General features: G+C 38.6%; 1 protein-coding gene across 2 annotated transcripts in view; it reads left to right on the top strand.

Annotated features, from left to right (window-relative positions):
* LOC115217286 (dynein heavy chain 12, axonemal-like) overlaps positions 1-25,204 on the top strand; it is a 432,620-nt gene that overhangs the window by 182,309 nt on the left and 225,107 nt on the right. For both annotated transcript variants that reach the window (XM_029786929.2, XM_036507253.1), the window contains 5 exons: positions 826-1,004; positions 3,542-3,734; positions 9,366-9,527; positions 18,261-18,455; positions 23,557-23,690. In XM_029786929.2, the coding sequence (XP_029642789.1) occupies positions 826-1,004; positions 3,542-3,734; positions 9,366-9,527; positions 18,261-18,455; positions 23,557-23,690 (863 nt within the window). The remainder of the gene's footprint in view (positions 1-825; positions 1,005-3,541; positions 3,735-9,365; positions 9,528-18,260; positions 18,456-23,556; positions 23,691-25,204) is intronic.

Here is a 25,204-nt window from a genome sequence, read left to right as displayed (position 1 = left end):
TTTGAAGTTTTGTAATCAGTTGTTTCTCAGTTTCTTTTCCATGCTGTTGTTGATAATGTTCCTGTTTTTGAAGTTGTTGATCTTGATCTTGCAGTTTTTGTTGGAATGGTTGTGAATTGTGTTGCCGTTGTGGTTTCAGAATAAGATTTTTGTAGGGCGGCGAGCTGGCAGAAATGTTAGCACGCCGGACGAAATGCTTAGCGGTATTTCGTCTGCTCTTACGTTCTGAGTTCAAATTCCGCCAAGGTTGACTTTGCCTTTCATCCTTTCAAGGTCGATAAATTAAGTACCAGCTATGCACTGGGGGGTCGATGTAATCGACTTAATCCGTTTGTCTGTCCTTGTTTGTCCTCTCTGTGTTTAGCCCGTTGTGGGTAATAAAGAAATAGGTATTTTGTCTGCTGTTACATTCTGAGTTCAAATTCTGCCAAGGTTGACTTTGCCTTTCATCCTTTCGGCATCAATTAAATAAGTACCAGTTACGCACTGGGGTCGATGTAATCGACTTAATCCCTTTGTTTGTCCTTGTTTAGTCCCCTCTGTGTTTAGCCTCTTGTGGACAATAAAGAAATAAGAATAAGATTTTTGTTGATTTCTTGGGGTAGGGCTGTGTACTCTCCTCCACTTCCACCTACCCCCTTTTTGTCACTGTGATCCATTGATCGCTCAGCTCTCCATGTCATTGCAGTTGGTTTGGGAGGAAGCTCATTCAGGAGAAACTTGCTTCCATGGCAACTACTACCAACATCCCTGTCATTAGTGCCTTCTCCATCATCATTATTGTAAGAGACTGTTTATTAATGATTGATTGTTGTTGTTATCCAGGTGTGTGAAGCAGACTTTCACAATCTGATGTTTGGGGACTACATGAACCCAGACGCCATGATAGACGAAAGAGTGTACACCGAAGTGAAGTCACTGGACGATATGTATCACGTTGTCCATACATACATGGAAGAATACAACAATACCCACAAAACTTCAATGGATCTGGTCATATTTCGGTAAGACACACTACATAAGTATATATACACATGTAGACTATTGACACCATGCATATCATTCATCATCATTTAGTGTTAGCTTTCCATGGATTAGACATTCTACATGAATATATACACATGTAGACTATTGACACCATGTACATCATTCATCATTTAGTGTCTGCTTTCCATGGGTTAGATATGCTACATGAATATATACACATGCAGACTATTGACACCATGCACATCATTCATCATCATTTAGTGTCTGCTTTCCATGGATTAGACATGCTACATGAATATATACACATGCAGACTATTGCCAACATGCACATCATTCATCATCATTTGGTGTCTGCTTTCCATGGATTAGATATGCTACATGAATATATACACATGCAGACTATTGCCAATTTACACATCATTCATCATTATTTAGTGTCTGCTTTCCATGGATTAGATATGCTACATGAATATATACACATGCAGACTATTGCCAATTTACACATCATTCATCATTATTTAGTGTCTGCTTTCCATGGATTAGACATGCTACATGAACATATACATATGTAGACTATTGATACCATGTACATCATTCATCATTTAGTGTCTGCTTTCCATGGGTTAGATATGCTACATGAATATATACACATGCAGACAATTGCCAACATGCACATCATTCATCATCATTTGGTGTCTGCTTTCCATGGATTAGACATGCTACATGAATATATACACATGTAGACTATTGACACCATGTACATCATTCATCATTTAGTGTCTGCTTTCCATGGGTTAGATATGCTACATGAATATATACACATGCAGACTATTGACACCATATACATCATTCATCATCATTTAGTGTCTGCTTTCCATGGATTAGACGGTTTGACTGAAACTGGTAAACTGGAGGGTTACACCAGGTTCCAATCTAACTTGACATGGTTTCTGTGGCTGGATGCCCTTCCTAATGCCAACCACTCCAAGAATGTAATCGGTGCTAGCAACTTGACACCAGCTTTGGCCACAACTACAATTTCACTTGGCTTGATGGGTCTTCTCAAGGTCTCGGTCACTTATCATTGCCTCCTTGGGGGCCACCATAAACAAATGCTTGCATATGTACATATACACAATATGTGTAATATATGTAGTGTGTGTGTATGTATGCAATGAGTATGCATCATCATCTTCATCATCATCATCAACAACATTGTCATCATTATCATCGTCTTATGTCCACTTTACCATGATTTCATGGATCAGATGCCCTTCCTGTCACCAAACCTCACCTGTTTCCAAGCACCTCGCCTGTTTCCAAGCAAGGTAATATATTCTCACAGCTGGACAAGTTTCCCAATCAGTCTTGGAAATGAACAACACTGCTTGTATGACAGTGACACTTCTTTACAACTATCACACAATGTCCAAGACAAAACACACACACATACAATGGACTGGCTTCTTTCCATTTCCATCTAGTAACTCCATTCACAAGGCTTTGGTCAGTCATCGTCATCATTATCATCATTTACCGTCCATTTTTCATGCTGGCATGGGTTGGATAATTTGACAGGGACTGGCAAAGAAGAGGAGTGCACCATCTTCTGTCTACTTTGGCATGATTTCTAAGGCTGGATGCTCTTCCTAATACCAACCACTTTACCTGATGCTTTTTATGTTGTACCAGCACCACTGCAATAGTGAACTTCACTTACCCAGGGTGCTACACAGTAGGACTGAAACCAAAACTCTGTGGTTAGGAAGCAGACTTCTTAGCTACAACTACATCTAAGCCATATGCGCATCTAACACACACCTGTGCAACTAAGCTTTACCTGTGTCTAAGTTGAGCCTGAATCTAAGCCACACCTGCATCTAAGCCATACTTATGTCTAAGCTATACCTGTGTTTTACCCACACTTGTGTCTAAACCACACCTGCCTCTAATCTACACCTGCCTCTAACCTACACCTGCATCTAATCCACACCTGTGTCTAACCCTCACTTACCTCTAACCCACATGTGCATCTAAGCCACACCTCTGTCTAACTCATACCTGACTCTAAGCCATACCTGCATCTTAGCCACACCTGCACTTAAGTCATAGCTATATTCATGAATTTATGGCGGCGAGCTGGCAGAAACCTTAGCACACCGGGCGAAATGCATAGCCGTATTTCATCTGCTGTTATGTTCTGGGTTCAAATTCCACCGAGGTCGACTTTGCCTTTCATCCTTTCGGGGTTGATAAATTAAGTACCAGTTACGCACTGGGGTTGATGTAATCGACTTAATCTGTTTGTCCTCTCTTTGTTTAACCCCTTTTGGATAGTAAAGAAATATATATTCATGAATTTACAAAGGAAAGTACTCACTTATGAACTAAAGTGTAATTTTTTTATTACAGTATTTAGATTACTTTCTGTTGCTACTCTAAGTATTGTTAATCAACTTAGAACTATAATACTTGAATTAGCATCAGGGAGTAACCCCAGTATTGTTATATGTATATATCATACCCATCTTTTTCTCTCTTTCTCTCTCTGCAGATATGTGTTGGAGCACCTATCAAGAATCTGTCGGATTTTGTGTTCCCCTGGTGGCAATGCTCTCTTGGTAGGAGTTGGTGGTAGCGGGCGCCAATCTTTGACCCGATTAGCCAACGCAATGGCTTGCTACCATTTGTTCCAACCAGAGATTACCAAGAGTTATGGAAAGACAGAGTGGAGAGAAGACATAAAGGTAATTGTATTACTTCATATATATATATATATATATATTATATATATATATACAAATATATGTATATACATACATACATATATATATATACATACACATATGTATATGTATATATATATATTATATATATATATATATATATACACATATATGTATATACATACATATATATATATATATATATATATATATATATATAATATATATATATATATATATATATATATATATATATATATATATATTATATATATATATATCATCATCATCATCTTTTAACATCCGTTTTACATGCTGACATGAGTCGGACGGTTTGACTGGGGAGTGGCATGCCAGGAGGCTGCACCAGGCTCCAGTCTAATCTGGCAAGGTTTCTACAGCTGGATACCCTTCCTAATGCCAACCACTCCAAGAGTTTAGTGGGTCCTTTTTGCTTACCACCATCTTGGAAGTCAGTCAGGCAGTGCTGGCATCAGTCACAACTACAATTTTCAATTTGATTGAGATTGTGATTGTGATTTTCATTTTGACTCAGTAGGTCTCCTCTATACATATATAAACACACACATCATCATTATTACTGTCATCACAGCTTAACATCTGTTTTCCAAACCTATTTCTTTACTACCCACAAGGGGCTACACACAGAGGGGACAAACAAGGACAGACAAACGGATTAAGTCGATTACATCAACCCCAGTGGTACTTAATTTATCGACCCTGAAAGGATGAAAGGCAAAGTCGACCTCGGCGGAATTTGAACTCAGAACATAGTGGCAGATGAAATACCGCTAAGCATTGCGCCCGGTGTGCTAACGTTTCTGCTAGCTTGCCGCCTTTCTGTTTTCCATACCATCATGAGTTGAATGGTTTGATAGAAGCTGTCGATCCAGAGAACTGTGCCATGCTCCAGTGTCTGATTTGGTATGGTTTCTACAACTTGATGTTCTTCCTAATACCGGCCACTTCACAGAGTTTACTGGATGCTTTTTACATGGCACCAGCACTAGTGAGGACACCAAGTAACTAGCAAGACAAAATCTCTCAACTGAGTTGGGTATAGTATTGAGGGAGGTGGCTTTTGTGCCAAGTGATGAGAGGTTAAGTTATGATAGAGGGACAGAAATATGTGACCTCCACTGGAGGAAATACATGGTTAAGCCATTGTGAAAAAGAGAGAAGATGGTGGTGATGAAAGGTAGGGCATAGCCTCAAGTTACAGGAAAGTGAATCTAAGAAAAGTGGTCCAAGGAGTTAGACAGGACGAGTAGGAAGGTAAGTTCATGAGAATGTGAAAGGGGAGTGGCAGATGGATAGAGATGGACAAGAGAGGTGGATGCAGGGAATGGTGAAGAAGGGTGAAAGTATGTTTACTATTTACACGCAGAAGAATTAACAGGACAATTTATTCTGAATAATTAAAATTATTAATGAAAGTGAACACTTGTAGTCTGCTTGAAGCAATGTTATTTGAATGAGAACATTGGAAGATTAATAAAAGACACTTAATTATGAAGAATTTTAGGAAGTTCAGTATATTCGACCAAAGCAGAAAGACACCTGTATTGTATCCTGGTCCATGACCATTTTGGTGTTCAAATCACACCAACGATTGTAAAATGTTTGGGCGTGGCTGTGTGGTTGACAAGCTTGCTTCTTAATCGTGTGGTCTTGGGTTCAGTTCACACTTAATGTGTGATGCTTTGGGCAAGTATTTTCTATTATAGTCCTGCGCTGGTCAAAACTTTGCGAGTGGATTTGACTGAATGGAAATTGAAAGAAGCCCTTCACATAAATATCTGTACATGCATGTGTGTGTTTGAGTCTGTGTGTCTTGAATTTGAGCATTAGTTGTAATAGTTGTAATATGAGTATCAGACATGCAGTGCCATTTATTTCCAGTCTTCTGTCAGAATATATCTGGCCATGGGGGAAATTTTGCCTTTCTTGGAAAGAGGTGAGATTTGTCAACAGGGAGAGTATCCAGCTATAAAATATCTGCCTTACCAAATTCCATTCAGCCCATGCCAACATGGTAAAGTAGATGTTAAAATAAAGAAGAGGAAGGGCAGGAGATGCATATGTATATATTATACATGTACAATATGTGTAAATATATATATATATGTATGTATGTACTGGGACTCCATCGGTTACAACACTGAGGGTTCCAGTTGATCCAATTAATAGAACAGCCTGCTCATGAAATTAGCGTGCATATGGCCAAGCACTCCACAGGTACTTGTACCTTTAATATAGTTCCCAGGAAGATGAAATGTAACACAGAATGTGACAAGACTGGCTCTTTGAAATACAAGTACAACTCATACAGGGTGGCCCCAAAATAGGTGTGCAGTTATCATGTAAGCACTTGAAATTTCCTTTAGAACATTTTATTACACTTAAATTTCTATCTTACAATTAACCAAATTAGCATAGAACAGTGCTTTTCAAACTTTTTGCTGGAGCGGAACCCCAAGGAAACATTCCACTGGCTCGAGGAACCCCTGTGCAATAATTTAATAGTCTTATGCACACATATCTGCACAGGAGAATTAAAAATTACTGCCGATTTTAGCAGTTTTGTAACTTCTTGCGGAACCCTTGGACTGTACTGGCGGAACCCTGGTTGAAAACCACTGGCATCGAATAATAGTTTCATATTTTTTTTTATAATTAAGATCTAAACTGTTAATATATGAATGCGAAAGGGATAGTTGAATAACTGTAAACCTACTTTTGGGCCACCCTGTTTTTGCCAGCTGAGCAGACTGCAGCAATGTGAAATGAAGTGTCTTGCTCAAGGACACAATGTGATGCCAGATATTGAACTCATGACCTCACAGTTGTGAGCCAAAGAACCCCAACCACTAATCTACATAACTTCACTGTTTGTATGTACATACTGTACTTATACAATGTTTGTGTGTGTGTGTATATATATATATATATATATATATATATATATATATATATGTATGTATGTATGTATGCATATATATGTATGTATTGAAGCCATACCCTCTTAAGACAAGGGTTAATAGTTCAGAGAATCATAATCTTATAAATAATAAACACCTCTCAGACATAGATACTTAGTCTGAGGGTGTATTTCAGACATAGCTAAATACTAAATATAAACAACATTTCTAGTTAGTCCTGTGTCAAGGGTTAACTATGTGAAGTATAATAACCTCCAGCCACAGCTGAACGAGTCTTCCTATGGATGCCCATAAGTGAAACAATGTGTTCCATTATCCGATCCATCTACTACTAAGACATTGGCCTTGAATTTTCTTAACAGACATGGAATATGAAGGCTCTCATGTAACTCTGATAGTCTCTTGAATGGGGAATAAAAAAAACAAAAAAGATTTGCTGGAAGCTTTGCTGTGTATTTCTTTCCTAGGGCTTTGTTGCTGCTGTTGTTCTTCGCAGTTTCTATTTTGGTGGGCGGTCAACATTGCGTTTGCTCTCAAGAATCTCCAATGAAAGGTGTTTCACTTCCAGGGATTCTTCTTCTTCTTCTTCTTCTTCTTCTTCTTCTTCTTCTTCTTCTTCTTCTTCTTTCTTCTTCTTCTTCTTCTTCTTCTTCTTCTTCTTCTTCTTCTTCTTCTTCTTCTTCTTCTCCTCCTCCTCCTCCTCCTCCTCCCCCCATCCTCCTCCTCATCCTCATCCTTTTTTGGCATTGTGTTGTTGAGGAGAAGCAAAGACAATGATTGTAGACTTTGCAAATGCTGTGAGCTGAAGAGTGATTTGGTAGAGAAAATGATATATAGATGTGTAAATATGTGTGTATATATGTATACACACACACACATATATATATGTGTGTGTGTGTGTATGTTTATATCTGTGTGTGTGTGTATATATATATATATACACACACACACATGCATTCATATGTATGTATATGAATAAAGTTTTATTTATTTTTTAATACAGGAAGTAAATATATATATATATATATATATATATACATACACATACATATGCATGCATACATACATACATACATACATACATACATACATACATACATATGCATACATATATGAAAATAAAGATACATAATATATACATACATACTTGTATGTATGTATGTAATCTCAACAAACTGTTTGAAGAATTATATATATGTAATGAAACAAGTTTTAAATATCAGAATTGTGTGAGTGAAAGGTTTGACAGCACTGTTTCACATTATGCCTGGAACATTATAAAGATAAACTAAAATTGTATATGTGGTGAGACAGATAAAGAGATAGATTGATTAGCAGATAGCTAGGGAAGTTAGTATTAACTTGTTTTATATATAAACTATGAAATAGCTAACAAGAAATAAATTTAGTGCTGAGACAGATAGAAAGCTAGAGTGGTGTATGTTTAGGTTAATGTAAACATATTTGATGTATGGTGCATTAGAATGATAACTAGAGCTATGTATTGTGAGACAGAAAAATAAATTGGTAAACTGAGAGTTTGGTTGTCAGAAATTTAGAAATGTATGCAAGGCTGTGCTGTTAAGAAGATCACTTTGCAACCACATAGTCTTGGGTTCAGTCCCACTGTGTGGTACTTTGGGCAAGTGAATTCTGCTATAGCCCCAGGCAGACAAAAGCCTTGTGAATGAATTTGATAGACAGAAGCTGTGTGGAAGCCTGCCATGTGTGTGTGTGTGTGTGTGTGTGTATTTCCCCACACATGTACACTCACACACTGTTTAACAGCTGGTATATTTTTGCTAGAATGAAAGGCGGAAAGCTGGCAGAAGGAGATTTGGCTGCTATTTCTAGAATGTTGTGCAACCATTTAGAGGCTTTTTTGTCAGCTTTTATTTCACAGGGAATTTCTGTCATTGGTTTTTATTAGCAAGATCTGAAGACTGACCCTACAACATACATAAGCCCTATCACCCCCACTAAGAAAAAATGAAAAAAACAAAATAAAATGGATGCACACACACACACATCATCATCATCATTGTTCGACCGTGGTCGAGACAATGGAATTTACCATGCTACGCCAGACTTCATGGTCCATCATGGCATTACGGAGGTCCTGTTGCTGGATGCCTGTATCCCTGGAGATTACATCAGGGTAGGAGAGTGTGCGCCCTCTGGTATTGCGAGTAGATGGCTTCCAGAGGAGAAGAGTAGAAATTACTTCGTTTTCAGCTCTACAACAATGTCCAGCAAACTGGACTCTCTTACCTTTCACAAGAGATGACACAGGTGGTAGTTTCCCATATATTTGCATTTTGGTTGGATGGCGCTTCCACGAGAGATTTTGAGCTCTCATAAGGAGGCGAGTGTAGGTTCCATCCAACCGCCTCTCAAGCTTCTTTGATAACGTCCAGATTTCTGAGCCATATAGTAGAATTGGTTTGACTGTGGCTTTGAAGATTTCAAGTTTGAAGTCTCTACTTAGATTTGATGACCAGATCTTAATCACACACACACACACACAACCTATTTTATTTCAGTGACATAATAAGGGACTGTAGGTTTAGAAAAATTGAATTTGTGCTCGTAACAACATTGAGATTTTCCTTATAACTTACTGAATTCTTCCATTTATAGGCATTCATTTAGAATATGATTCTTCTTCCCTCTCGTTCTGTCTTTCCAGGGTGTACTAAAAGAAGCTGGTGGTCTAAACAAGCCTGTATCATTCCTAATCACTGACACGCAAATCAAAGAGGAGAGATTCCTAGAAGATATTGACAGTCTTCTCAACACTGGAGCTGTTCCCAATCTCTTCACAGCTGAAGAGAGAGGTGAAGTTTTAGAGGTTTGTTTGATGTTTTTTCAATTCTAGCTTCTCTGTAGGAATTCAGATCAGTATGAGCTGTTTACCATTCCGGCATCATTCTCTATCATAGAGTATGGCTGTATTTCGTTTCTGTTTGTTTCACCTTATCCTTTTCTTTTTTTGTTTTATCTTTTATTTTTTATTCGCTTCACGCATTGAAGTGTGGTCATGTTGGGGCACCGCCTTTAAATGTCTTAGCTGAAGAAATTAACCCCAGTACTTATTCTATTGATCTCTTTTGCCAAACTGCTAAGTTATGGAGATGTAAACAAACACCAGTTGCCAAGTAGTGGGGGAGCACAAAGACACACACACACACACATGCGTATGCACATATATTTATGTGTGTATAATATGTATGTGTATATATATCTGTGTGTGTGTGCGGGTGCATATAATTTTATTCTTTTATTCTTGTTTCAGTCATTTGACTGTGGCCATGCTGGAGCATTGCCTATAGTCGAACAAATCGCCCCCAAGACTTGTTCTTTGTAAGCTTGTACTTATTCTGTCAGTATCTTTTGCCGAACTGCTAAGTTACGGGGACGTAAACACACCAACATTTGTTGTCAAGCGATGAAGTAGGGACACACACACGGATATATAGATATATAGATGTATATATACAAAGGGCTTCTTTCAGCTTCCATCTACCAAATCCACTCACCAAGCTTTGGCCAGCACAAAGCTATAATAGAAGACACTTGCCCAAGGTACCATGCAGTGGGACTGAACCCTGAACCATGTGTTTGGGAAGCAAGCTTCTTACCACATAGCCCCACACACACATTAATTAGGTATAAATACATATATATACATACATATATGTATAATTCTTGCTTTTTTTGTTCTTGTTTTCGTTCTTGTATACATTCATTTGCTTTTCCCAGAAGGTTAATGCTCTGGTGCTTGCTGGATTTGAGTGGTCTCAGGGGTTAAAAAGTGCGAAACTGCTATGACTTCCCAGACACTGACTGACAAGGAAATCGGCTGTGAATGGTCCATGTATCTTGCTTCCACCCAGTTTCCCATTTGTTATGTATGTTGTTTTTTGTTGGATTTCCATTTGTGTTCTTTTTGCTCTACCCTTTATATATATATATATATATATATAAGAAAAAGGGACAGGCAACAGGTTGCTTGACCATGTGTGGAGCCCCACTTGTGGAAAATAGAAATAAGCATTCTTGACTGCTATTTCTACTTTTTCGGTATGCAGTCAAGCAACCTGTTGCCTGTCCCTTTTTCTTATATACAATATATATACTGAACTTTACAGAAGTTCCTACCGTTAATCGGCTATATTTACATACCGAATTCTACCAGTAAATAATTGTGGTCTTTTTTTAAAAACCATTATAGAAATTATTTACTCTTATTATTATATTACTAATTAGATTTTTCACTCCCTTACGACAACCCAATAGTTCCTACTCCTATGGAACTATTTTTGTAGTGCGCATGGCAAAATTTTGGAGGGAAGATTTACGAATTCAAACGTCTATGTAGGTTTAGCCTTTGCTCGCTTTCTTCAAATATTTTGATGTCGCATGGTCAGAAGGTTTGAGGTACGTAGCATTTGATAAATCTATGATAAATCTATTTCAATGGAAAGCTGTGCTGAAGACAGATGTGAAATATATATGCAATATATATGAAATATATATCAAAAGTATATATGAAATATATATCAAAAGTATATATGAAATATATATTCAATATGTTTATAATCCAGAAACATGATGTTCACAGATAACCACCAGACTTCGTTTTCGATATCTATTCCTTCTGTTTTGCATATGTGAATTGCAGGGTTTGTCGTGTGTGGAGCCCCACTTGTGGAAAATAGAAATAAACATTCTTGACTGCTATTTCTACTTTTCGGTATGCGGTCAAGCAACCTGTTGCCTGTCCCTTTTTCTTATATACAATATATATACTGAACTTTACAGAAGTTCCTACCGTTAATCGGCTATATTTACATACCGAATTCTACCAGTAAATAATTGTGGTCTTTTTTTAAAAACCATTATAGAAATTATTTACTCTTATTATTATATATATATATATATATATATATATACATACTGAGACCACTTGAATCCAGCAAGCACCAGAGCATTAAGTTTCTGGGAAAAGCGAATGAATATATACAAGGACGAAAAGAAGAACAAAAAAGCAAGAATTATATGTATACAACAGATGAACACCTTTTGGCTACACAGCAAAATGAAAATAACTGTATATTTATATATAAATAAATAACAGAAAAGGTCTTTCGACTATCAGACAAATTTAATGTGATAAAATAATAATAAAAGTGCAACAGAAAAAGAATTATAGACATACAATAGACAATTGCCTTTTGGCTATACAATAAAATTTAAATAATTGTACAATTACAACTTATATAAATAAATAAAATAAAGGGTCTTTTGACTATCAGATGAACATAGGCTGGTACAAAGGAAAGATGGAAAGTCTTAACAGACTGAGTGGGAGGACAGATGAACATGACTGGCTTGGATGATGGCTTGTTGAAAAAGGATGACAACGTTTTGGCTGGACAGTGATCACGTGGTAGGAGAGGGGAAGAGTTGCAGAGGGATTAAAGAGAAAGAGGGACTAAGGAATAAGAAAGAAGGAGAGGGAATAAGAGGGAGAAAAGGTACACGGGAGACAAGCGAGGAAGGAAAGCAGAGGGAAGGAGAAAAAGAGGGACTAAGGAAAAAGAGAGAAGAAAAATGAAATCGGAGGGAGAGGAAAGAGAGAGAGAGAGAAAGAGACATACACACACACAGAAAAGGAAGGAATGAGGGAGTAAAACGAGGAAGGAAAGAGAAGGTAAGAGTCATACATAATATTCAAGGAATATTTTTTTAACAAAGTAAACAACAGGTTGTATGGTGTGCCCCATAGATAAATCAAGGGTAGGACAACACATTATACATATATATCATCATCATCATTGCTTAACGTCCATCTTCCATGCATGCATGGGTAGGATGGTTGACAGGAACCAGCCAGGTAGAAAAACTACCCTAGGCTCCTGTGTCTGTTTTGGCAGGTATTTTATGGCTGGATGCTCTTCCTAACACCAACCATTCCATAGAGTGGACTCGGTGCTTTTTATGTGGTACTAGCACAGGCGAGGTTAGTTTTGGCATGATTTTTACAGCCTGATGCTCTTCCGAATGCCAACCACGTTACAGTGTGGACTGGATGCTTTTAATGTGGCACCAACACTGGCAGGGTAACCAAGTAACTCACAAGACAAGGGATTATAAGAGGGGCAGGGCATTTGAGGAGGGGAACTTGTGTCAGAGGATGAAAGGTTAGAGTGTAACAAAGAGACAGAGAGGTTAGAGCTTGTATATATATATATATATATATATATTATATATATATATACACATATGTATGTGTATGTGTGTATATATATATATATATATATATATATATACATATATTTTATACACACACATATATATATACATATGACATGACAAGCTTCCATATAGTTTCCATCAACTGATTCTTCTGACAAAGCCCAAGGTCATCGTACAAGACACACACCTAACGTGTCATGCTGTGAGGAAGTGCTTGAAACCATGTGGTTACAAATGAAACTGTGGTACCACAGTGCCATGCCTGTGACTAATTAAATTCAATTTGGTGCTCTAAAAATGTTGCCCCAGCATGGCCACAGTCTAATGACTGGAACAAAGAAAAAGATAAACAGGAAAAAGATATGCATATTCTAGTGCAAGTGTTAAAGAATTTGCTTCTGAAATATTATTAATGTCATTGTTTAGCCTCAGGTTAGCCCAGAATCGACAGACCTGTAATGAATGATTTTACTTGTTAAGGTTATTTCTACAGATTTTCTATAGAAATTATAGCAAGCATGTAAACATTAGATACACTCAGGTACAAAATGTCATAACAAATCAATGATGGCTATAATTTCTATAGGTGCAGGCATGGCTGTGTGGTAAGAAGCTTGCTTCCCATCCACATGGTTCCGGGTTCAGTCCCACTGCGTGGCACCTTGGGTAAGTGTTTTCTGCTATAGCCTTGGGCCAACCAAAGCCTTGTGAGTTGATTTGGTAGATGGAAACTGAAAGAAGCTCATCGTTTGTATATTTAAATATATATCTATACATATAAATTTGACATGGGCGATTCTTTCTTGTCTTGGGATTCATGGTCAAACGGCTGAGTGGAATTGAGCAAAAAATTACACAGATGTGTAGAATGATTCGGTGGTGATGCTGGGCTTTGTATTTTTTTCATAGCTCCTATGGTTACCAAAATAATCTACTATAATAATACTCTTGTGTTTATGAATGAGAAAGGAAGGGGTGATAGATGAATAAGGAAGGAAGGGGTGATGTCATACTTGGTAGTGTATGCTGAAAAAAATAAATCAGTGTTTCAACTCTGTATGAATATGTGTGTGTGTATGTAAAACAGGGTGTATGTGAATATATGTGTGTGTGTGCGTGCATATTGGAAGTGGGATGGTTCATCTTTGTTCGCTTAGTATTTGAGTTTATTTTTTGATTTAGTTGAATCTTTGTTTTTTTTTGCTGGTCAGTTATTTTTAGCGTTTTGACAGAAAAAAGTCAGTCTAAAATTGTTTTTTAATGTAAGCGTGCCCAAACAAGTCGAATGCCTTCACAGAGCAGGTTTTACAGCCACATCATCCAAACCGACCGGGTGAAATCGGGCTTAGCTGCTAGTATATATATATATAAGAAAATTATTTTTTGCTGCACATAGTGCTGCATTAAATAATGAGCCAAAAAACATATAATAAATGCACAAACAAACGGGAAACAGACTTAGATGGATGCCAACTCCTCATCAGTTATTGGGTCAGTGAGTCAATTGCAATTTCGTGCCTAACCAATAATATTGCATCTCTTCTGGTGGGGCCAGTGGCACACGCTGCTGGGAATCGGCAGGCCAAAATGACAAACAAGACAGGAGATGTACAGGAATGCAATACAGAAAGTTAACATGGAATAAATGTACTCCAAAACGAGACAATTAGGGGGAGTATGAGGGTCAGAGAAGAAAACAAACAGGACCCTATAACTTAGCAGTTCAGCAAAAGACACTGATAGAATTAAGTACTAGGCTTACAAAGAATAAGTTCTGGGATCGATTTCTTTGACTAAATCCTTTTAAGGATGTTCCAGCATGGCCATAGTCAAATGATTGAAGCAAGTAAAAGAATAAAAGAAAAAGGAGTAAAATCTGTAGAGATAAACTTAACAAGTGATTTTATAGCACTGCTAACACAGTAGAACACTATATTGATTTACTCTTTTACTTGTTTCAGTCATTTGACTGTGGCCATGCTGGAGCACTGCCTTTAGTCGAGCAAATCGACCCCAGGACTTATTCTTTGTAAGCCTAGTACTTATTCTATTGGTCTCTTTTACCGAACTGCTAAGTTACAGTGGTGTAAACACAACAGCATCAGTTGTTAAGCGATGTTGGAGGGACAAACAGAGACACACAAATACACACACACACACACACACACACACACATATATATACACATATACGACGGGCTTCTTTCAGTTTCCGTCTACCAAATCCACTCACAAGGCTTAGGTCAACCCGAGGCTATAGTAGAAGTCACTTGCCCAAGGTGCCATGCAGTGGGACTGAACCCGGAACCATGTGGCTGGTAAGCAAGCTACTTACCACACAGCCACTCCTATGCTTATAGTTATAACAATTAAGCCTACGACTTATAAAGCATTTAATATACTTTGTAGTATGTCATGATTGCATAATGAAATATGGATCCCCTATGAGTCATTAATAATGAATGGTGTTTCCAGCTGTGAACATCATGTCCTTTTATTGAGATATAGAGTGTTTAGGACTATCATCATCATCATCATCATCATCATTTAGCGTCCGTTTTCCATGCTAGCATGGGTTGGACGGTTTAACTGGGGTCTGTGAAGCCGGAAGGCTTCATCAGGCCCAGTCAGATTTGGCAGTGTTTCTACGGCTGGATGCCCTTCCTAATGCCAACCACTCCGTGAGTGTAGTGGGTGCTTTTTACGTGCCACCTGCACAGGTGCCAGACAGAGCTGGCAAATGGCCACGAACGGATGGTGCTTTTACGTGCTACCGGCACTATATTACCTAAAATATCTGTCTTTCCTTATTTCAGACAGTTGAATAGATCCACTAAATCCTTCAGGGTAGCAGCTCCCACAGCATTGCTACAGTTCAATGACTGAAACAAGCAAAATAATAAAAGAATAATAGTGGTGGTGGTGGTGGTGGTGGTGGTGGACACATTCTACTGAGAAAACATGCTCTTGCAATGAGCCATTTGTTAGCTATTTCTTTCTGAACAATGTTCTTGAAGTGCAGATAGTAAAAGAGAACAGAAAAATGACTAGTGTTTATCTCTTCAGTTTATGGGGTTTTTTTTGTGGGGTGGGTGGGGAGTTTGTAATTGTTATAGTACAGGTCTTGCTGCTGTAGAAAAGATCTGTTTCAATACAGCCTGTGTACAATCTTTGAAAATTGGCATTTTATAACTCTATTACTGGCTGAACAATTCCAATAAAATTTGTGTTCGGCTTCCCATTCTGATGGATATCTTTGTTTAAAATCAATTCCACTGTCTGACTTGTAGCTGTAAGGTAGCAAGAGATCAGGAATCTTAAGAGTCAAACATTTTGGCTTCTTTGATTATCGTTGTTGTTGTTGCTGCTGCTGCTGCTGTTGCAGTTATTATTATTATTATTATTATTGTTATTTATTTATTTATTTATCTTATCCTTTGATATTGTCCTCAGTGTCTTGGGTCCTTGCAAACAATAAAAAGAAAATCATCATCATCATCATCATCGTCATCATCATCATCATCATCGTCATCATCATCGGCATCATCATCATCGTCATCATCATCATCATCATCATCATCGTCATCGTCATCGTCATCGTCATCATTGTCATCAACATTATTATCATTCAGGTGGTGAGCTGGCAGAACCAGTAGCATGCCAGACAAAATGCTTTGGCAGCATTTCTTCTGGCTCTTAACATTCTGAGTTCCAATTCCAATGAGGTTGACTTCGTTTTTCATCCTTTTGGGATCACTAAGATAAGTACCAGTTGAGTAATCAGGTCAACGTAATTGATTAGATCCCTCCTCCAAAATTTCAGGCTTGTGCCTAAAATATAACGGATTATAATTATTATTATTATTATTATCACTTTTTTTTTCTTCTTTCAAATTTGCTTCTATTTCTTGCCGAGTGTCTTCCCGACTCCTAGGGCAAAGAAACTCATAGTATACATTGGTAGGCCATTAAACCAAACTCAATAGTTCGTTCATTTTTTAAAATTAAAATACATGAGCAGCAACAGTTCTCACATCGACAATGCTCTTCTCAATACATGTGATGTACCAGTTAAGACAATCTTTTGCACTTCTTGCAGTGATGGTAAGCCAGGGATCATTCTCATATATTATTATTATTATTATTATTATTATTATTATTATTATTATTATTATTATCATTATTATTATTATTATTTTAATTTTAATTTTTATTATTATTACAATTATTAAGGTGGCGAGCTGGCAGAATCGTTAGCGTGCTGGACGATATGCTTAGCGATATTTCGTCTGCTGCTACTTTCTGAGTTCAAATTTCACCCTGTCAAGTACAGGGGCTGATGATGTCAACTTACCTCTTCTCCCGAAATTTCTGGCTTTGTATCAAAAATTTGAAATTATTATTATCACAATTACCATCATTATTCTTTTTTACTCTAGGCACAAGGCTCAACATTTTGAGGGAAGGGGCCAGTCAATAAGATTGGCCCCAGTACACAACTGGTACTTCATTTATCGACCCCGAAAGGATGAAAGGCAGAGTTGACCTCAGCGGAATTTGAACTCAGAACATAAAGACAGACGAAATACCGCTAAGCATTTCATCTGGCATGCTAACGCTTCTGCCAGCTCGCTGCCTTAGAACAACTCTAGGCACAAGACCTGAAGTTTTTGGGAAGTGGGCCAGTCGATTAGATCGACTCCAGTGCACAACTGGTACTTAATTTATCGACCCCAAAAGAATGAAAGGCAAAGTCGACTTCGGCAGAATTTGAACTCAGAACATAAAGACAGACGAAATACCTATTTCTTTACTACCTACAAGGGGCTAAACACAGAGAGGACAAACAAGGACAGACTAACGGATTAAGTTGATTATATTGACTCCAGTGCATAACTGGTACTTATGTAATCGACCCCGAAAGGATGAAAGGCAAAGTCACCCTCGGCAGAATTTGAACTCAGAACGTAGCGGCAGACGAAATATGGCTATGCATTTCGCCTGGCGTGCTAACATTTCTGCCAGCTCGCCTCCTTAGAACAGTTATGAATATTCTTTTCTACTCTAGGCACAAGACTTGAAGTTTTGGGGAAGTGGGCCAGTCAATTAGATCGACCCCGGTATGCAACTGGTACTTAAATTATCAACCCCAAAAGGATGAAAGGCAAAGTCGACTTTGGTGGAATTTGAACTCAGAACATAAAGACAGACGAAATACCACTAAGCATTTCGTCCAGCATGCTAATGTTTCTGCCAGCTCGCCACCTTACAATTACCATCATTATTGTCCCATTCTTATTGTTTCTCTTTTTTCTCTCTTTTAGCTGGTGCGTCCTGCAGCCCAGGCTGGAAACAAATCCGAAGAACTCAGTCTACTAGCACTGTTTGCATTCTTTGTCAACCGTTGTCGATTGAATCTTCACATAATTATTGCGTTCAGCCCAATTGGTGATGCCTTCCGTAACCGCTTACGCCAATTTCCTTCCCTCATTAACTGCTGCACAATTGACTGGTTCCAGGTATGCACTTTATATAGTTCATCAATATATACATTGTTAATTGCATATGTGTGCAAACACACACACACACACACACACACATTCATACAAGCATACACTCACACAATGTTACTCACCTAAACACTAACAGTCTGACACACACACACACACACACATTCATAAATACACATTCACACTCGCACTCACACACATGCACAAACTCACATACACAGATTCAAACATACATACATTCACACTTACACACACACACAAATTCACAAAGACACATTCACACTCACACATACACTCACACACAAACTCACAAACACAAATTCACACACCCACATACACACACACACTCACACATACATACATTTACACACACACAGCTCATACACACACACTCACACATATATACATATGTACTCACACACTATCACGTACACTCACACGCATACTGGATGGTGGTGATGGTTCTAATGTGTGTGTGAGTGTAGGTGCAAGTGTGTGAGCACATGTATATATGTGTGTGAATGTATGTATTTGTGAGTGTATGTACGTGTGTGTGTAGGTGAGTATGTATGCCTGTATGAATGTGAGTATATGTGGTTATAGTGATGGTAGCGGTTGTGGTAATGGTGACAGTAGGGGGTATTAGCTGGAGTATTGATGATAGCAGTGATGGCCGTAGTGGTGACAGTGGTAGCAGTTATGGTGGTCAGTGATGGTTGTTGCACTGATGGTGGTAGTGGTGATGGTCATAGTGGTGAAAGTCATATTGGTTATGGTGGTAGCAGTGATGGTAGTTGTGGTGATAATAGTTGTGATGTTGGTGGTGGTGGTGGTGGCAGTGGTGGTGGTGGTAGCAGTGATGGTCGAGGTAGTGGTGGTCATTGTTGTCATAGTGGTGATAGTCCTAAAAGTGATGGTGGTGGTAGCAGTAACAGTAGTTATAGTGTCAGTGGTAGCAATGATAGTGGTTGCAGTGATAGTAGTCACAGTGATGGTGGTGGTTATGGTTGTGGTGCAGGTTGATGGTGGCTGGTGTTGTTGTCACAGTGTTTGTTGGCATTAGTGAGACCAATTGTTTCAGAATAAACCAAAAGAGATAATCTTGTCATTTAGAAATACAATGGCATTGTTTCTCATAGAATTTTCCAGAATTCCTAAACATCAAACCAAGATGGGAATGAAACAGATGCTATGTTTATTCACATGCAGACAAATTTACAGATTTAACATGGTCCGGCAGGGTGGGGGATGCTGGAGGGATGATGAAATTGTTGTGGGGTGGTTCTGAACTAATATCTAACTAAGCCATCTACAAAAAAGAAAATTAATAAAAATACCATAAACAAGAAAAAAAATGCAAAAATAACAAATAGCATCCCCCTCTTTTCTCCATCCTCCACCACCACCACCACAGTAAATACAAAGCAAAACTTCTTATTTCTCTACTTTCACTTTCATTATCTCTCCCTTTCTCTTCTCTTCCTACCTTTCTTTCTTTATTTCTTTCTTGCTCCCTTCTCACTGTTTCTGTCTCCTTTCTCCTCTCTTTTTCCTTCCTTTCGTCTTTCACCTTTCTCTCTCTTTCTCATTTTTCTCTCTGTCTCTTTCCATCTCTCTCCTTACCCCTCTTTCCCTCTGCTCTTCCTTTCTCTCTCTTTTTCCCCACTTTCTCTCTCATCCCTCTCCTTTTCTCTCTCTCTCTTTCTCTCTCTTCTCTATCTCTCCCTCCCTTTTTCTCTTTCTTTCTGTCCCTCCTTCCATCTCTTTCCCAACATCTCTTTCTCTCATGCTCTCCTTTTCTGTTTCTCTTTGTCCCTGTCTCTCTCACGACCCCTCTGTCCCTTCCCTCTTTCTTACCCTCTCCTTTTCTCTCTCTCCCTTTCTTGATTTTTTCTCTCTGTCTCCTCACTCCTTTCTCTCTTTCCTCTCTATACCTCATGTTGTCCTCTCTCTCCCTCCATCTCCTTATCCCTCTGTCTCTTTCCCCTCTCTCTTACTCTCCTTTTCCCTCTCCCTCTCCCTTTCTTGATTTTTTCCTCTCTGTTCCTATCTTTCTCCTTACCCCTCTCTCTTTCCTATCTCACTCCCTCCATTTCTCTCTTTCCTCTCCTTTTCTCTCTCTCTCCATCCATCATAGACCAAAACCCGATCTGAGAAGCAATTGTAATTCTACCTAAACTAGTTGTAAAAGTTGACAAAATGATGCAAACATGGTTCTATTGAATGTTTCTTTTAATTTTTTTCTTTGTTAAATACAAAATTAATGTTTTTTTTTCACTCCATTGTTTATATTTCTTTTTCCTTGAGGCAATTTCTTTCGAGGAATAAAAAAAACTATAGTGCTGTAAAATATAGAAAAACTCTAAAGCTGACAGATTTTGACAAAAGAAACCTGCAGACAACTAACACAACATACTTGCAAGTTATCGTACACTTTCTCACTATATATATATATCTATATATCTATATCTATCTATCTATCTATATATATATATATATATATATATAACGGGAAGCTTTATGAAAATAGACAAAAGACGAAGGCAGGTGGAAAACAAACAAACAATTGTATTAGTATGGCGCTCATATATATATATAATAGTTCAACAATGGCTTAGCTGGCCAAAACTTTGAAGTCACTATCAATAATATTCTTGTATAAGACTTGTAAATTTGTGCTCTACAAAAGTATAAAGTAACTCTTCAGATTAATGGCAGAAGTGGCTGTTTGGTAAGTAGCTTGCTTACCAACCTCATGGTTCCGGGTTCATTCCCACTGTGTGGCACCTTGGGCAAGTGTCTTCTACTATAGCCTTGGGCCGACCAAAGCCTCGTGTGTGGATTTGGTAGATGGAAACTGAAAGAAGCCCGTCGTATATATATATGTGTGTTTGTGTCTGTGTGTGTGTGTGTGTGTGTGTGTCCCCCGAACATCGCTTGACAACCTATGCTGGTGTTTATGTCCCCGTAACTTAGCGGTTCGGCAAAAAGAGACTGATAGAATAAGTACTAGGCTTACAAAAGAATAAGTCCTGGGGTCGATTTGCTTGACTAAAGGCGGTGCTCCAGCATGGCCGCAGTCAAAATGACTGAAACAAGTAAAAGAGAATAATTGAATATAAAAACAAACGTTAATATATAATGAACTCTCCCGTCGTTAGACGACGTATAAGGGTTCGACAGTTTCTTACCAAACATAACACAGATGATTTGTTTATAGTGTTCAAATGCTTGTGTAGATATGAACTCATTCCCTCCATCAAATTGATATTACCTGTTCAGATGCAACTGGGTGCCACATGCCAGATGTCGAAATGATTGCAGAGCGAAGTGAAATGAAGTGCTTTGCTCAAGAGCACAGCACAACACCCGGTCCAGGAACTGAGCCCATGATCTTGCAATCATGAGTGCAACACCCTAACCACATAGCCATGCACCACATAGCCATACAAGGCGGCGAGCTGGCAGACTCGTTAGCACGCCGGGCGAAATGCGTAGCCGTATTTCGTCTGCCGTTACGTTCTGAGTTCAGATTCAGCTGAGGTCGACTTTGCCTTTCATCCTTTCGGGGTCGATAAACTAAGTACCAGTTACGCCCTGGGGTTGATGTAATCGACATAATCCGTTTGTCCCCTCTGTTTTTAGCCCCTTGTGGGCAGTAGTGAAATACATAACCATGCACCTTCACAAACGTTGGAGTGGCTGTGTGGTAAGTAGCTTGCTTACCAACCACATGGTTCCGGGTTCAGTCCCACTGCGTGGCACCTTGGGCAAGTGTCTTCTACCATAGCCTTGGGCTGACCAAATCCTTATTAGTGGATTTGGTAGATGGAAACTGAAAGAAGCCCGTTGTATATATGAGTGTGTGTGCGTATGTATTTGTGTGTCTGTGTTTGTCCCTCGCACCATCACTTGACAACCAATGTTGGTGTGTTTATATCCCTGTAACTTAGCAGTTCGGCAAAAGAGATTGATGAAATAAGTACTAGGCTTATAAAGGATAAGTCTTGGGGTCGGTTTGTTTGACGAAAGGTAGTGCTCCAGCATGGCCGCAGTCAAATGACTGAAACAAATAAAATGTATACATATATGTATGTATGTATGTATGTGTGTATATATATATATACACACATACATACATGCATATACATATGTAGATATTTATATACATACACACACACACATGCATATATATATATATATCATCATCATCATCATCATCATCGTTTACCGTCCACTTTCCATGCTAGCATGACTTGGACGAATGACTGAGGGCTGGCGAACCAGATGGCTGCATCAGGCTTCAATCTTGATCTGGCAGAGTTTCTATGGCTGGATGCCCTTCCTGTCACTGGTGTATAATGGTTGTTATATTGAGTGTGCCATTTATCAGCTTTTTCACTACTTCCTTTGCTATTCATTTATCGCTCCTTCCTTTCTCATTCATATGAGGCTCTTTTTGCCATTTTGTTTCGTCTTTCTCATTTTCATTACTTTCTCTCACTCCCTCTCAGTTATGGCTATTACTCTCACTACTTCTCCTTCACTGTATTAGTATTTTATCTCCTCTCCCTTTACCTCTCACTCAATATATATATATATTTGGATTATTTTTCCATTTGTGAGCAGTCGGGTTCATTTTTAGCATTCTCATTTCAGATATTCTCATTTTAAAAATCATCTCTGGCTAATTGTTGAGAGGACATTAGTGTTGCCTTGGCAGAGGTTTACACTTCCTGTATGCTCTTATTTTAATTATTTTCTTCAATCAAAATAAATGAGTTTCAAGGCAATCAAGACAAAATGCTGAGAGACATTTCTTCCAGCTATTTACATCCCAAGTTCAAATTCCACTAAGGTCAACTTGGTCTTTTCTCCTGTTGGGTCAATAAAATAAGTACCAGTTGAACACTCACTGAGGCTGATGTAATCAACTTACCCCATTGCCTATAATTGTTGGCCATGTACCAAAATGAGAAACCATCATTTTCTTTAATCAGTTCATATTCTCTTCACCAGCAATTTTTAACCTTGTACTTATGGGACAAATTAGTATTTTTGTTGTCATAATGTTTTTTTTTTTTTTTTTTTTCTATTTTCCGTTCTCCAGGCTTGGCCCCAAGATGCTCTTGAAAGAGTTGCTATGAAATATCTGCAGGAGGTCAAAATCAGTAAGCCCAACCGAATAACCACTGTCCAGATTTGTCAATACTTCCACGAGAGTGCCTGTGTGTTGTCAGAGCAGTAAGTAGCATCGGTCAAATTTAGAAATCACACTCTTGCACAGACACACACACGCATGCACACACGCATGTGCACATACACATGCATGGATACACATCGCCATCATCATTGTCATCGTCATCATTTAATACCTTTCTTTCCATGCTTGCATTGGTCAGATGGTGTGCTTTTAGGCAGATCTTCTACGCTGGATGCCCTTCCTGTCTTCAACGCTCACCTTTCTTTGCCAGCCAGTGTGATATTTCCCCATGGCCTGACATGTTTTCATGGAAGATTGGAAGTGAATAACACTGCTTGTATAACAGTGACACTCATTTACAGCCATCACACAATGTCATGACACAAGATACAAGCATACACACACACACACATACACATGCATATATGTGTGAGCGTGTGTGTGTATACATGTGTGAGATCTTTTTTCTCTCTCTGTCTCTCTCTCTCTCTCTCTCATATATATATATATATGTATATATATATATATATATAGAGAGAGAGAGAGAGAGAGATCTTTCAGTTTCTTTCTACTAAATCCACTCACATGGCTATGGTAGGTTTGGGGTAGCAGACACTCATCCAAGTTGTCACACAGTGGGACTGAACCTGCAGCCATGTGGTTACGAAGCACATTTCTTAACTACAAAGCTACACCTGTACTCACTCTCTCTCTCTCACACACACACACACATATGTACTCTGTCTCATTCACACACACACACACACACACACAGAAACACAGACATGCATGTAGAAAAATACAAATGTAAACATACACATGCACTCCATCTTTCTCTTGCTTTCTCTCTCTCTCTCTCTCTCTCACACACACACACACACACATATACAAGTACGTTCTCTTTCTCACATACACATATATAAGCACACACATAAACACAGACGTGTATGTACACAAATACAAATGCACACACTCATACAAATGTACTCTTTCATACATACGCACACACACACTGACTATAAAGAGCTTCTAATGGCATATTGTAAATAGCATATTTAATACCATTTCTGGGGGAATGTACAGGAAGGAAGGAAAATGGGAATGATGAGAGTGGGGAACGGGTGGGTGACAGGGATGGCCATAGAAATGACGAGAGAAGAAGAAGGAGAGAAGGAGAAGAGAGTGCAACTGGAAGGAAGGAAATGAGGGGCGGAAGGATATTGTTTAACTACAAGAAGAGCTACATGAAATATATGAGCTCACACCTGTGTGTAGGTCAGTACGACCTCTGTGCAGTTCTGCTTCTGTATGTTGCTATCTACTTATATAAATACCTACAAATAGGTGTGTGTATTTATTTATATGGAAGCACTCCGTCGGTTACGACGACGAGGGTTCCGGTTGATCCGAATCAATGGAACAGCCTGCTCGTGAAATTAACGTGTAAGTGGCTGAGCACTCCACAGACACGTGTACCCTTAACGTAGTTCTCGGGGATATTCAGCGTGACACAGAGAGTGACAAGGCCGGCCCTTTGAAATACAGGTACAACAGA

This window comes from Octopus sinensis, linkage group LG11 (genome assembly GCF_006345805.1).
Source record: "Octopus sinensis linkage group LG11, ASM634580v1, whole genome shotgun sequence".
Lineage (NCBI taxonomy): Eukaryota > Metazoa > Mollusca > Cephalopoda > Octopoda > Octopodidae > Octopus > Octopus sinensis.
The sequence above is the reverse complement of the archived record's forward strand: the minus strand, read 5'-3'. Positions and strand labels throughout refer to the sequence as shown.